This window comes from Neophocaena asiaeorientalis, unplaced genomic scaffold, assembly GCF_003031525.2.
Source record: "Neophocaena asiaeorientalis asiaeorientalis breed wild unplaced genomic scaffold, Neophocaena_asiaeorientalis_V1.1 scaffold388, whole genome shotgun sequence".
Taxonomy (NCBI): domain Eukaryota; kingdom Metazoa; phylum Chordata; class Mammalia; order Artiodactyla; family Phocoenidae; genus Neophocaena; species Neophocaena asiaeorientalis.
The window spans coordinates 6,027,118-6,041,868 of NW_020172738.1; the positions used below are offsets into that span (position 1 = coordinate 6,027,118).

General features: G+C 39.0%; 1 protein-coding gene across 1 annotated transcript in view; it reads right to left on the reverse strand.

Annotated features, from left to right (window-relative positions):
* NYAP2 (neuronal tyrosine-phosphorylated phosphoinositide-3-kinase adaptor 2) overlaps positions 1-14,751 on the reverse strand; it is a 202,327-nt gene that overhangs the window by 48,752 nt on the left and 138,824 nt on the right. The window contains exon 3 of the mRNA XM_024740610.1: positions 13,014-14,108. Coding sequence (XP_024596378.1) covers positions 13,014-14,108 — 1,095 coding nt within the window. The remainder of the gene's footprint in view (positions 1-13,013; positions 14,109-14,751) is intronic.

Here is a 14,751-nt window from a genome sequence, read left to right on the forward strand (position 1 = left end):
TACATTTGTAACCAGAAAAAGAAAAAAAACATTCATAACATTTGAAAAACACATCAACAGCCAGCTGTATTGCATTTTTTCCTTTGCTGATAAATCATCTTTGACAATCATCTTGCCATGTTGCCTGGCCCTTTGTACAATGAGGATGGGCTCTTTGTTCTCAGAGCTGCTCTTTATAGGGTCAGGGAAACTGTGCTCTCTCAGGTGTGATGTCTCTCCACCCTCCAGGCTTAGATATCATCCAGCAACCCAGAAACAGCCTGCCTCCTGAGGGGACATTCTGCCTAGTGCTTTATGCTCCTCGAATCAGGTAGGGGGTGATCCGCTTAAGATGTCAGATCCTTTACCCAAGCCTAACTGAAGAGAGCTGTGCGAACAGTATGGACTCCCTGAAAATTTAATTCATTTTTTACCTTACTGCATTTTTAAAAATAAAATATTTATTCTTTCCCCAGATATCTAAAAATCAAACAATCACCTCTTATAGTTACATAGCCATTTATATTTTACAAAGTCTTTTCCTGAACCCAATTTTCTTCATTTTACACAACAATACTCTGAGGTGAATATGAAAAAACTGACACTTGGAGAGTTTGACTTGCCCTAAAAGTGAAGCTGTTCAGTGACAAATCCATCTATTGTCCCTACGATATTTGATTTCTGTGTCTTTTCTATTCATTTATATCAGGTGACCCCCCCCCCGAATCTACCTTCCATTATAATGATATTTTTTTAAGCTGGTCAAACAAAGGAATTTTAAAAATAGAAAATAGAGATGAAATAGAAATAGAAATGAAAATATAAATAGAAATGAAGATACTGTCTAATATTCCTTACCATCTTCTAGAAGTTAGACAGTATATGGGCTCCACTCAGTACCATGTATAATCTAGCTGATAGTTTTCTATCTACAATGTAATATCTTAATACTGTTTCTGTAACCATTTACTGAAAATCTATGCTATGCTACTTTTCATGCTCCCTACTCCTATTCTTTTATAAAATATTTAGATTAGATTATAAGTACTTCCTTTCATTTTCCTTGCTGAATGCTACCTGGTTTTATCAATCAGTAACGGGACTGATTTCCTGACTATCTTATGTATATAAAAATCATCTGAACCTGAGTTCTCCATTGATATTCCTTGGAGCAGTTGGTTCCTAAGTACTTTAACTAGTGTTGACCTTGGCATCCTATGCAGAACTCAGATTATTATCAATACCTGGTAATCATGGTAATTCTATTGGACTTGGCTATTAAAAAAATGTTAGCGGTGGAAAAATCAGTAAATCCAAAAATATAAGTTGATTGTGTAAAATACAGTCATAGAAACCATGGGTACTTAAATAAAATATATAGTCTTTGCTCTCAAAAATGTACCGTTCAATTGTGGAGGTTGGATACACATTCATTCAATTTAGCCAGTCATTTGATCATTCAAGGAACACTTACTGAACATGTTCTCTGTGCCAGAAAAACGTGCTAGTTGTTGGGGGAAAAAAAATAAAAGACTTACTACTGTGTCCTGACCATTTAGTTGGAAAGACAAACAGGTAAATGCTAATCACAGCACTATGTCAGTCACGTGTCCAAAGAACTTTTTTATGTAAATAGAGGAGCAGAGTTCCCCAAAAAGGAAGCAGAAGGGACAAAGTTCAAAAAGGATTGTTAATAAGGATATCACAATGCATGAGAACCAAGAGAAACGTCTTCAGATGGAGGAATCAACAGTGTCTAATGTTTTGTGATGTTTCCTCTTCCAAGAGAGGAAAAGGAAAGGGCCAGAGACCAGTTAGGAAGCCCTACGTGACTCTGGACTGAGCAGAAGAGGTTGAAGCCAGGTTGTAGGAAATGAAAGCTGGGACGGGAGACATGAAATGGAGGCAGCAGGCAAACACTCACTTGAATGGTTTGGCCATAAAAAGGAAGTGGAAAATCATGGCTGGGTGTAGAGTCAAGAATTTTTTTTTCTGAAACATCAATGGACAATTTTATTATCATTTATATTTAATGATCATAAATAAAGCATGGTTTAGAAGCCAAAGTGAGTTCTGCAGGCTTCAAGTGAGATTATCACTCAACCACAGAAGGACCACTCTGAGGCAATGTTTTAATTTCTTAGGTTTGAAATTTCTCTTAGACAAAAGCTCAGTCAAGTTTCTTTGACAATAGCTTGCCTCATTTTGACATAGCTCTCTTGTTAATCATAACTAAGTGGTTAATAACTTATTAATCAGAGAATGAAAGAGGCAACTCTGAGATTCAGAATGTGAATCCGAATGTAAAGAGAATAATACTTTGCTTCAGCTCTGATCCTTCTGTTGGGGGCTGCTAACATCTAAATTCTGTCCCAGCTTCTGAGTTCTTGGAAATCTAGATTTCTTATTTGTGTTATGGGAACAAAACCCACATTTGAATTATCCACCCATAGCAATGTGTGTGGATCTACGGTTGGACAACACACGGATGCCCCCAATCTCTACTTTCTGACTCTTTCTACTGTTTTTCTATCCTTTTTCTTTCTTGACTTAATTATATCAGTTCCATCTGTAACAAGGGAATAGATGCAAAAAATTTCAAGTGATACTTTATTGAATATAACTGCAACCTGACCAGAAGAAAAGGTAGGGGAAAGTATTCTTTCTCCCTTCACTTGTCAGAAGACTATTACAGACTTTTGCATTTGAAATTTTTCCTTTAAGTTCAGCTGTTCTGGGTATACCTGGCTAGGCAGGATATTCTGCTTCAAAATCCATGTTACTAACCCTCCTTCCTCCCCTCTTAGATTCTTTACAGTATTTTTACTCCTTTCATTTGGGAATAGCAATAGCCCAGATTCTTCAGCTGATTGGTTATTCTACCAGGAGTGGAACGTTTAATTAACCTAGCTCCCATCAACTAACAATAATGAGTTGGCTTCAACTGAGAAACACCATGCACCACTAAAGACACTTCATTAAATTCATAATTGCCATCCATTTCCTGAATTCTGAAAACTGATGTTTTTGAAAATTAAAAAAGTTTTTCAAGTATTTTATAACTTAAACCCATTTTTACCTGGAAACACATGCATTTAAGACCACCAGTTACATAGTAATAGCTCTCTGGATTTCTGCAGTGCTTTTTCACCAAGGAGGTTAAATGACTTGAATGTGTTCTTATTCTCTTGACTATTTGAGTTCAATAATGCACAGTGTTAAACAGTAGAATTCCTTCTTTAAAAGGTTAGTCTCTATTATTTCTTCTGAAAAAAAATGCATCTTTCTATCTCCAAATGTTGAGAAATGACCAATTTTCTCAGCTATTCGTTTGTTCAGGAACTGGTGACAATTTAACATCTACAAAATGGTCCACATTTAAATGCTTTATGGCTACATTCTTTATATCCTTCCCCTAATAAATCTGCCTAGAATGAAATGGGCATTCTTTTAAACAGGACATTTAAGAACAAAAGCAATGAATTTAGCATTCAGCATAGTTCCTTTTTTGGCTGAATGACTATATTGATTTCAGTGTAGAATTTTCTAAGTTGTAGGATCTGATTTTTTTTTTTTATTTAATAGTCAAACATTTCTCTTATGGCTTTTGTTTCCTCAAGTGCAATAGCCCTCTCAAGTCACTATGCCTATGAATTCAACAAATTCAGTAAATACTTACCACGTATCAACTTTGGGGAAGACTGCATTGAACCAAGTGCTACATGAAAAAAAATGATGAAAAGATACGGCCCTTGATCTCCCTAGCCATATGTCTTAATGGGGAATAAGACAGAGAAAAAAAACCTCTACAGTAGGTCAGGATAAGACACATACCATTACAGATGTATAAAGTGCTCCCAGAGTTTGAAGGAGAGATTATATGTAAACAACAGCACAAAACAACTCGATGAAGAAGGAGGTGGAATATAAACGGGGATCCAAGCTTTAGACTTTGTTTTATGGAGTTACTGGGGAAGTCCTTTCAGCAAGGGAGAGCAAGGTCAGACAGAAAGCTTCAGAAACAGGAAATGGCCATTTGTTTGGGGATCTACAGCTCATTCGGTAATCCAAAGATGCATCAAACAACAGAGAAGGAAGAGACTCACAGTTTGAGCACTTAATATTCTCATCTGAAAAGTGAGAAAACTATGGCATTAAGAGATGAACTGACTTATCCAAAGTCTCAAAGCTTCTAAATGGTTGAGCCAAGATGAAAAGCATCTCTTGTGATATCCAGGCCCTGTCCAAACCTTCTAGATCATATTAAAATGTAGGACAAATGCAAGGAACTATGATATGACTGATAGGAACCTCTTATACCTAATATTTAATTACTCATAGATGTCAAACTGTTGAAAACACATGATGTCAAATACAAATCAGAAATTGAATTTCCTGTTTGAGGTAATTCAACAGAAGAAAAAGAAATCAGCCCTAGTACATTGAATACAAACTGAGGAAATCTTGGTTTTAAAAAAAACAGACTAGTGTAGCTTTATGTCTGAATTGAAAATGTTTCTGAATTATTTCAATCTAAAGCAGGGAGGTTCTTCTTAATGGAGAAAATTGCTGATTAAATTGCTGACGAGAAATTGCACTTAAAGATTCAGCAGCCAGAGAACATAAACACAGGGGATAAACACGTCTGCCTGCATCAATCAAAGACAGCTGCAGTCTACCCCGAGAAAGGTGAGCAATTATTTATGAAATTATGTCTTCTTCAGTGATTCTATGTTGCAATCCTAAGAGAAATTGAATGAGGAAAGCAGACAATGTCATGGTCCCAATTAACTAAGGAGTCACATGCATTTTCAAAATCAAGGGATTTTACTTATACACTATTTAACCTCATCATCCTAAAAAAATTTTTTAGCTTTAAAAAATAATAATAGTCAAATAGGCCAGCATGATCTTGAAGCACTGTGTATGTGTGTGTGTGTGTGTGTGTGTTTTAAAGATGGGCGTCTGATTTTGCCAAGTACACACTAACACAAATCTAAAGAGACAAGAGGTGATGCCAAGAAGCATTTTGCATAGGGCTCTTTTGGAGCTTTTGTTGTTTTACTAGATCAGTTTCTAGGTTAGTGATGCTAGGGCTCTCATTGCCTTTGGGCACTGGCTGATTTTTTATTTTTTTCTTATGCACGGAGTGTTTTTTTCTCTTGGGGTAGCCCTGGGCCACCAAGACACTGCTTAATTATGGACAAGATTCAAGGATCTGTGGACAAAAGCCCTATATCCCTGGAGGATGAATCATCTATTTGGTAGCTCAGTATTGCAAACCTCTCAGACCAAAGGAATGTGCCCATACATCCTTAAGTTATGCTTAAAAGCATTAGGAACACTCATAGTCTCTTCGCCCAGGTCATTTAATTGTGAGGCCCACTGGGCAGACCACATGCCTTCAGGGGCAGCTCAGAAGCCTGAGCTCCAGAAAAATCCCCTCACAGTGACTAGGATATTCCAAAGTGAATTTTGGAGGGTTCTGAAAAGGATTTCCAGCCCCTTCCTAAGTTGATGACAACCACTAAGTGGTCCATGCTATTTAGGTACAGATCCAGGTTTCTTTGATCCAGCAGATATCTCTGGGAGTGATAACAGTATGAGCCATTAGTTTTTGATGGTAACTGGTATATTTTAATGGCAATTGGGAGGGGAAAGAAATTAGGGAGACTGGTCAAGTCTAGATAAAGTATCATTAAGACCAGAAACTCTGAAGCCAAATAAACTGGGTTCAAGTCTCAGATTTACTCCCTATATGACCCTGGGTAAGCTGTGCCTCCGTTTCTCCCATCTTTAAAATAGCACCGTTAATATCACCTGCTTCCACGTATTGCTGTGGGGGTGGAATACAAGCAAAATGCTTAGAACCGTGTCTGGCAGAGAGTAAATGGCATAAAAGTAAGTATTGACATATGCTCCTATTGTTACGGAAGCATTCTGAAGGAAAAGCTTGGGGCTGCATTCTTTCCCCAGGACCTTACCACTACTTCTTGGATGAATTCCACTATGGGCTTAGTTGGACTTGAAATTGTTTCTGAGGTAAACCTGTCTTAGGCAGAAGCGTTTTCCAAGAACCCCATCACCTCATTTCCCCATTAGCATTGTCAGCTCTAACTACTGAGATCCTTGGCCCAGGCATGACAGTTAGACCTCCTCCTTGCTTTCATCATTCCTTCCAGCATCCCACAAGGAGGACTCCCATTCTCTCGTATTGCTCTCCTACATTGGCTAGATCATGGGGCTGGGTATCCTCTCTAAAGAGCACACCCTTGTTCTGCATCATGGCTCCATCTGGGGGCTCCGCCCTGCTCTGGCTACCCCTCCCACTTAAATGACCTGGACCCATCTAAACAGACCTCTGGGGTAAAAACTGCTGTTGGCCTGAGTCTCAAGTTCCCCTGCCTGTCTGAAGAACAGAAACAACTCCTGTCTGAAGTAGTTATTACCAGTGGTTCTCAAATCGAAGTGTTGAGAAATTCTGATGAAGTAAATTACACAGACCTAGATGAAGGTTATAAGTAAGAACAAGAATGGACATTATTCACACATTGCCCACCATGTGATACAATGTTAAACTCTCAAGGTCTCCAGAAGAAGCTTGAGGTAGTGAAATACTTTTCCCTGCTGATCCAACCAGATGACCCTGACGGTTTATTTGCAAGATGCCAACTAATCAGTAGCTTACTTAAGGAAAGGAAAACAACATTCACTCGTTTCAAGTTATCTGAGTTTTACTTTTTCCCCTTCCTCTTCTTTCTCTTATACAAATTCTGTTTTTGACTTTGTTAGATGAAAGCAATGTGTTATAGGTTTCTCTTGCACACAAGTAAACGGTGTTGCTAATACTTAGCAGTACACCCCTGAGTTACTGTTAGATAACAGGCATAAATACTACTGGGGATTGTCCTTAAAAAGTCATGATCCCAGGTCCAACCTCCAGGATTTCTCACTGAACAGGTCAATCTCTGATAAAGCCCAGGAATCTGTATTTTTAACAACAGGCAAGTGAATATAATGCAGGAGGTCCTTTGCCTGCTGTGGTTTGTTTTTTTTGGTTTTTAAGTTTTTTTTTTCTTGGCTGCATTGGGTCTTTGTTGCTGCCCGTGGGCTTTCTCTAGTAGCAGCTAGCGAGCGGGAGCTATTCTTCGCTGCGGTGCACAGGCTTCTCATTGCAGTGGCTTCTCTTGTTGCGGAGCACGGGCTCTAGGTGTGCGGGCTCAGCAGTTGTGGTGCTCGGACTCAGTTGCTCTCGGACATGCTGGATCTTCCCCAACCAGAGCTCAAACCCTTATCCCCTGCATTGGCAGGCAGATTCTTAACCACTGTGCCACCGGGGAAGCCCCGCCCACTCTGCTTTGAGTGACCCAAGGATGTTCCCTGGAGCATGTCCCCAGCATCCTGGCCTGAGAGCATCCTCATAACCCAGGTACAGGCTCAATTTTCCTTCTGAGCTACTAGAAGGAGTCTTGCTAAGGCAGAAACCAGTCTGAGGCCACAGTGTGGGGCTCTGAGCAGGAAGGCAAGCAATAAACAGCAGGAAAAGAACCTGACAAGAGTCATGGTGTTATTTAAGAAATTTAGCAGAACCTATAGGCCTTGGTCTTGCCTTGGTCTCTTCAGTTATTCTGGGTGTAGCTCAAGTCCTAAATGCCTTTGAAGGATCTGTGTGTTCCAGAGGTTCAGTATCCTGCCTCCCCCCAACTCTGGCCAGGTGGCTTCTAGTCACCACACACCCAGAAGTTCTGCTCAAATTCAATATGCTTGGAGGTGGGCAGTCACAGGCTGAAGGCTCACCCATTCCCCACAGCAAATGAAAGATCCAGACTCCTGGGTTCTCTTCCCTGCCCATCCCCTTTGCTTTTCTGTCCTCCCCACTCCTTGTCAGTTTCTGCTTTCATAGGAATAAAAAGGAGAGAAAATAAAAATAAAGTCCTTAGCTAGTGCGTTTGCTAGATTTTACTGAAAAAACTTATTTTCAATAGGCTAAACAAAAAGTGTAAGTTCTCCTAAAATAAAGTAACATTCGTTCCATGTTTCCCAGGACAGCTTAGTTCTTGGGAAGTGAATATCCCTGACCATCTCAGACATGAATCCAAGAATTTCATCCAACTTAGTAAATGGATTCAAGTGGCATTTGGAAGTCAAGGTCACAAAGTCCCTACCCTGAAGTCACACACTTTAGATAGATGAGAGGCTCCGCAGACAAGTTTCTTGGTCCACAACTGATTAATGGTGTGATAATACAATACAATAAGGAAAAGCATGAAAGGAGAATAGGAAAGAAGGGGAGGGTGCTACCTGGAAGAAAGAGACGAGGCAGGAAAACCATGAGAAACAGACAGAAGAATTTAAGTGAACTTAAATGGTAGATCTGTAAAGGGTTAGTCAGCTATACAACCTCAAATAGCCCTCCTGAGGACACCCCAGTATCACAGTTAATCTATCAATGTTGCACTGCTACTAAAAATGACAGGACAATCATAGCCACCCCTGTGTGAGGCCTCCTCTATTCAGGTCACCTTGATGGACACTTCATGTGCATTAGCACATAGTACACACACAGTGATGATCACAACGGTGACCCTGAATCATAAAGACGGCTAAGTGATGTTAGCATACCCTTCCTTTTTCCTAAAAGTGGGATACTATAAACATACAGAAATGTGTTTTAAGAGATTTCCTTCCAAAATCATCGTTTTTTCAATTTAAAATTATTTTTTAATTAAATTGGTAAGAGTAAGTTGGCTCAGTTGCTTCACCAGCAATGCCTAATATTTTAGGCATCGCTGGACCTCAAGTTACATGAAAACTGAGACAGGTATGTGTGTGAGGGCATGGAGGGCATGGGGTAATTTTTTGGTTTTATTTTGTTTGGTTGTTTTGGGTTGTTGTCTTTGTGTTTGGTTTTTTTTGCTGCTGTTGTTTCTTAAGAAAGTGAATGGAAAGGCAAAGTTTACAACTGATTCCCAACTGTGTTTCATCAGTCCTATAGGACACATTTATATCTATAATTGTAAAAATGTAACATAACATCTCAAAGTCTTAAATAGGAGTCTTTTTAAAGGGCTGAAAGATTTAACAGCAGAAAATTGTGTATCTCCATTAATGTGGAATATTATTGAGTATGATGAAGGTCTTTGGCAATGCCAACCCATAATTTTTATATATATATATATGGCAATACCAGATAAGTGAGCTTGCATCTTTTTTTCCCTTTGATCCTTCTTTGGCCCTACTGTGTTTTGGTGGTGCTTCTCTGGTTCTCTGTGTACCTTTGTATGTGCTTCATATGTTTGGCACCTATATTTGTTTATATGTCCATTTGACCTTATGTGTGCATTGTGTGTGTGTGTGTATTTTTCTTGGTGCCTCAGTTTTTTAATTAGTCTTTTCTCTTTGATGTTTCATGTTTCTTTCTTTTTTTAATTTTCTCTTTACAATTTTCCACTTTTAACTTTTCTATCACATTCTCTCTCTCAAGTATATTATAACATTTAATTATATCCTTCATTATGCCTTGTACATTTTCACAGAAACACACATTCATGCATTTATATTAAATAGAGGCTAAACTTTATTTTTAAAATATTTCTTATCTGATGGGATGAAAGAGTTTTTCCTCACTTGATTCTGGCTAATAATTTCTATGATTCATGGCTCTTGATTTATTAAAATAAAATAATTTCATGGCCCATCATGAAATCTTTAGGTATTCTAAAGATTCCAATCAAAGGATATATAAAATAAAAATGTGTAAAAGGAAGATAAAAATTACAGGTAGAAGATTATCATTTGAGTCTCCAATTCACCACAAAACATATTTGTACTTCACCTACTTCTCATATAGACACAGAAATTTACAGCAATAAAATACAAGTTGATCACTTCTTACATGCCTTATGTCCTCTATCTCTCTGCACAAATGTAAAAAATATTAATAATAACCAATTCAAATAAATTTATTATCATTAGTATACTCATATACAGTTAAACAACATAATAATGTCACATCAACTAGGAAAAACCTGCTTCCTAGAACAATTAATATGGAGGCTGTATTTAGAAAATGGTGAAGCAAAATGAAATTGATTCATGGTCTACCACTATTGTCTTATTTTATCTCTTTCCTATTTTGCAATCCCCATCAATAATTATAAGCCTTTAAGGTGTGAAATTATTAAATTAGGTGTATCTTTTATAGGTTATTAAAAATAAAAGTTGAAGGGATAAATTTTATTTGACATAGGTTTTTCAATTAAAGTGGAAATATTATATTTGCTTTGAATTGAATACCAGAAAACTCGAAAAATTGACATTTCCAGTAAACCTAGAGGGGTATGGAGCACAGAAATACCAGTCTTACTTTTATCTCTGAAATGTAAAAAAAAAATGCCAAATGTGACTCAGGGGTCATGAATGTTATACTACTTCCTATCACTTATCTTGTCCCTTTGTTATCAGCAGGTATCTACGAATCCTATCTGTCAAGAGTAAAGGGGATAGTTGTATCACTGAGTGTACTGCAGCAGTAATTGTAGGTTAACTTTCAATTATCAACAATTTTGGATCTACATTTTGGATTACAGGAAGATTCTGAGAGCCCCTATGATTTTGTCAACATCAGATAGTGTCTTTCTATTTTCTTCCAGAGTCAAAAGTAAATGGCATTGGATTATTCATTAGAAACACTATGTGCATTTTTCCTCCTTTCCATTTGTGTAAAGTAAAATATTGGAATTCATATAACCCAGGGCATGACCTTCCTCTGAAGGGCTGATACACAGTTAATAGCCCATGGGAAGGAATTTAATCCTTGGATCCCTACAAAGCTATAAAGAGCCTAGATCACTTCTCCATGTACAAGCTTGGTTTTAGAAGCACACAAAGCTCATTTTGGAGTCGAATGGAGAAGTCTGTGACATATAGCACATAGAGTGATTCTAACAGATGGATTTTTCTTGAAATAACTTCATTAGTTAATCACTTTTTTTTACATATACTTTTTCTAGCTAACTGGTATAGCTGCCAGCTGGAGCTGCTAAGAATCCTCCAAAGAAACTGGTAGGTAGGGAGAATATTGGCTAATTTCACCAATTCTTGGATGAAACTTCTACTAATTTCATACTAACCATCACGTATTTTGAGAGTAAAATCTTTTCCTTTATTTTTTTTCAACTTTTTCCAAAAACTTACTTATCTGTGTTTAAACCAAATCAATCATATGGAAATAACTTTCAATTTTAATAAATTGTCTGGATCAGAGTTTCCCATACTTGACACTATTGACATTGTGGATGAGATAATCCTTTTTTTTTCTGTTCTTTGCTTTTGTTTTTTTTAATGTTTGTAGCAGGTTGTCCTGTGCATTGTAGGCTGTTGAGGAGCATCCCTGGTCTCTACTCACTTGATGTCAGTAGCATCCCCAGTTGTGACAACCAAAGATGTCCCCAGACATTGCTGAATGTCCCTGGGGGCAAAATCACCCCAGCTGAGAACCACCACTCTAGAAATAGGAGGTTCCTAGTTTTAATTCAATTTTTAAAATAATTTTAAAAATATTTTAGTGTATTCATGTATGTATTTAATTCGAGATATGTCTAAAATATGAGAAGTTTTTGCCTTTCAGTCAGGTAAATGAAATGTTTTTATTGGGGAGGGAGGGAGTAGAATTATTTAAGTGGTTAATGCTTTCATAAATCTCTCTGGTTAAAGAGAAAAAAAGACAAGATAAATGGCTTTCAACTACCAATGAATATTAATTATCTGAGTGTCATCATCATCTTCATCAGACATGTTGAAGAGTTCTTTTCCTTTAAAGAAGGTCCTCAATGTAACTGTATGAGTAGAATAATAAAATCCTGTGGTGGGATCATTTGAGATGTAAGTGATTAATTTTCAGCTTAGATGCCCTAAGGCATTTTTAAATAAAGGAAAGCAGTGTAATTTAATGAAATGAACATTGAGAAAACTGGGATCTGTTTTGACTTTAGGATATCATTAGGCAGTGATTTGGGGCTCACAAAAGGATTAGCCATTCAAATAGAGACATTCCCTGGCCTTTGAAATTCAGGGGTAAATATAATGTTCCCCTCCTACTTATGACTTAGTGATCTTTCTGTAATTTATATATTGATGGATATAGGAAGAGTACCATGGGAATAAGATGCTAATTACCAAGGGTTTTAAAAGGGAAATAGTGAGCCTATTCTAGTTTAGCAGGAAAGTAAGAATGTAACAACATGAAGTATGTGGAAAGAATCATTCGTTGTTTTTTAAAAAAGTAATGATTCTATTCGAATTGCTTTCTTTGCAGCAAAGGCTTTCTAATACAGATTTGCTCAAGCAGGCTCTTAATACAAGATAATTTTAACACTTAACCAATTCCATGTTTGAATGTATAATTTCCCCCCCAAATCGAGACATGTACCTAAAAATTTTATAGTGATCTGTTTTCTTTGTTAGATTTCCCAGAGCCCCTGAAGAATTTAGATCTTACACTTTATTTTAAATTTAAAACTGATTCTTTTTAATATGTTATATTGTGCAGACCATCATTTTATTCCTCTCAGAATGCATTATCTCCTATTTTTTTTCTTTTTGGTTTCTTAAAAGTATGACACAAATTTATTACTTTACAATTCTAGAAGGCAGAAGTCTGAAATGGGTTTCACTTGCCTAAAATGAAGCCTGTAGGCCGGGCTGCCATTCCTTCTGAAGGCTCTAGGGGAGCATCTGTTCCCTTGACTATTCAATCTTCTAGAGGTTTCCTGATTTCTTGGCTCATGGCCCCCTCCTCCATCTTCAAAACCCGGAGGGGCAGCATCTTCATCTCTCTGACTCAGACTGCCCTGCCTCTGTCTTTCACTTTTAAGGACCCATGAGAACGCACTGTTTCCTTGGATATGGCAAAAGCAAAATCACACATCTTGAGATTTCAACTCAAAGGACCAAATATCACTACTACGTGCCTTATCTGTACATCATGGGGTTCACTGCCCTCAAGTCACAAACGAAAGCGTCTGTGCACTTACTTTCTGCAGGTTCTTTAGGGCGGCGGCCGCTGGACGACTTCCTCAGCAGGCTGCGTCCCGAGGTAAAGAGGCTGGTTAGTTCCTCCAAAGGACTCGTGGGTGTTCTGGACCGGGAACCGCTCGGAGCCGACCCGTAGGTATTGACCGAGGCATTGACCATCTTGCTCCCATCTTGCGACACCGGTCTGGGGGTCAAATGAGGCACTGATGGAGAGCTCCTGGAGAGGCTGCCTGAATGCACGGCGTCGTAGGGCGGGGGCCTTTTGAGGCTGAGCGGGGTCAGGGACCTGCCCATGCTGACGGGTGACGGAGAGGCGGAGTGACTTTTGGGGTAGCCGTGGGGAGACTGCGTTCGGTATAGAGTGGAAGGCGGGGGAGGGGACGAGGAGAGAACCGAGGCAGCAGGAACGGGTCCCAGGGCTCCGGCCTGGTCTTTCTCCAGTTTAGGGTGGCCGGAGGCCTGGGACGGCAAGGAGGATGGTGACGCCCCGGCCTGCTGTTTCATATAAGACACGTTTTCCAACACAGGAAGCTTTGTGACCTCCAGGGGGGTGAGCGGAGACTCATCGGAGTTGGGGGAGCACTGCACAGGGGCCGGGGGGAACACCAGCAGCGGGGGTCTATGAGAAAGCAGGTTGGGAAAGGGCGGAGGGATGTCACAGAGCAAACCCTTCGGGGTACATGGCACTGAGGACTTGGCCGAGTCCAAGTCAGGCACCGTGGGAGTAGCACACTGCGAAGAACAACTGTGATGGTCAAGGTCACACTTTGAGTCTTGGCCTAAGTCGTCAAAAATGGGGTATTTCATTTCTTCGTAGACGGCCTCACTCTGGTCGTCGTCGTCTTTCCGGAAGTCTCTGAGAATGTTCCCCACCATCTCAATGTACACGGGTTCCTCCTCCTCGGGGCCCCCTGAGGGGCTGCTGACCTGGGAGAGGGAGGGGTCCCGAGGGAGTGAGGTCCTCCGGGGCACGTGCTTCTTGACATACGTTTCGTCAAAAGATGTGCTGAGCTGAGTGTTTGGATTCCGTTTTGGTTTTGGAGGAGGAATCTTCTTTGAATATTCATCACTGTGGGGTCTTGGCTTGGCTGACACTAAAAGAAGAAGGAGGAAAAAGAAAACGTATAACAGATGAGTACCATAGGAAAGCTTTCAAATATGACTTTCAGGTGGATTTACTGCTCTAAACATTTGAGGGGACGGGTAATGCTGCGTTTCAAGCTGGAGACGTAGACTACAAATCCAACAAAAGTCAAACATTTCCATATTTAGAAAAATATGATGCAGGAACAGTACTAATATGTATCTTCAAACTAATATAAGTAATCCAACACGGATAAATGCATTAAGACCAGGACTTACTCATCCCTCTGTCTTAGAATTCCTAAATAGAAACTTCAGATGACACAACTGGATAAAAACAATCACACATTTCATAAAAATCAACTTCTAAGAATTCAGCAACAAAGAAACTTAGGGGAAAAAATCTAGAGTTTCTATTAGTACAAATGGTTACAAAAATACCATGGGGACTGAGCCCTTTAAATGATGTGGCTATTACACATGATCACATCTTGCTTTTATTTGGGGTAAAAATGTTCCAGTCTGCTAGACTTAATCTCTGTCTTGGTTCAGATAAATAACTTTTATACAGATGGGTCTGATTCTTCAGGGGAAATCGATGTGAACATTTTATGAGGCTAGACAAGTTAATCTCCAAATCTCCAGGTATTGTTG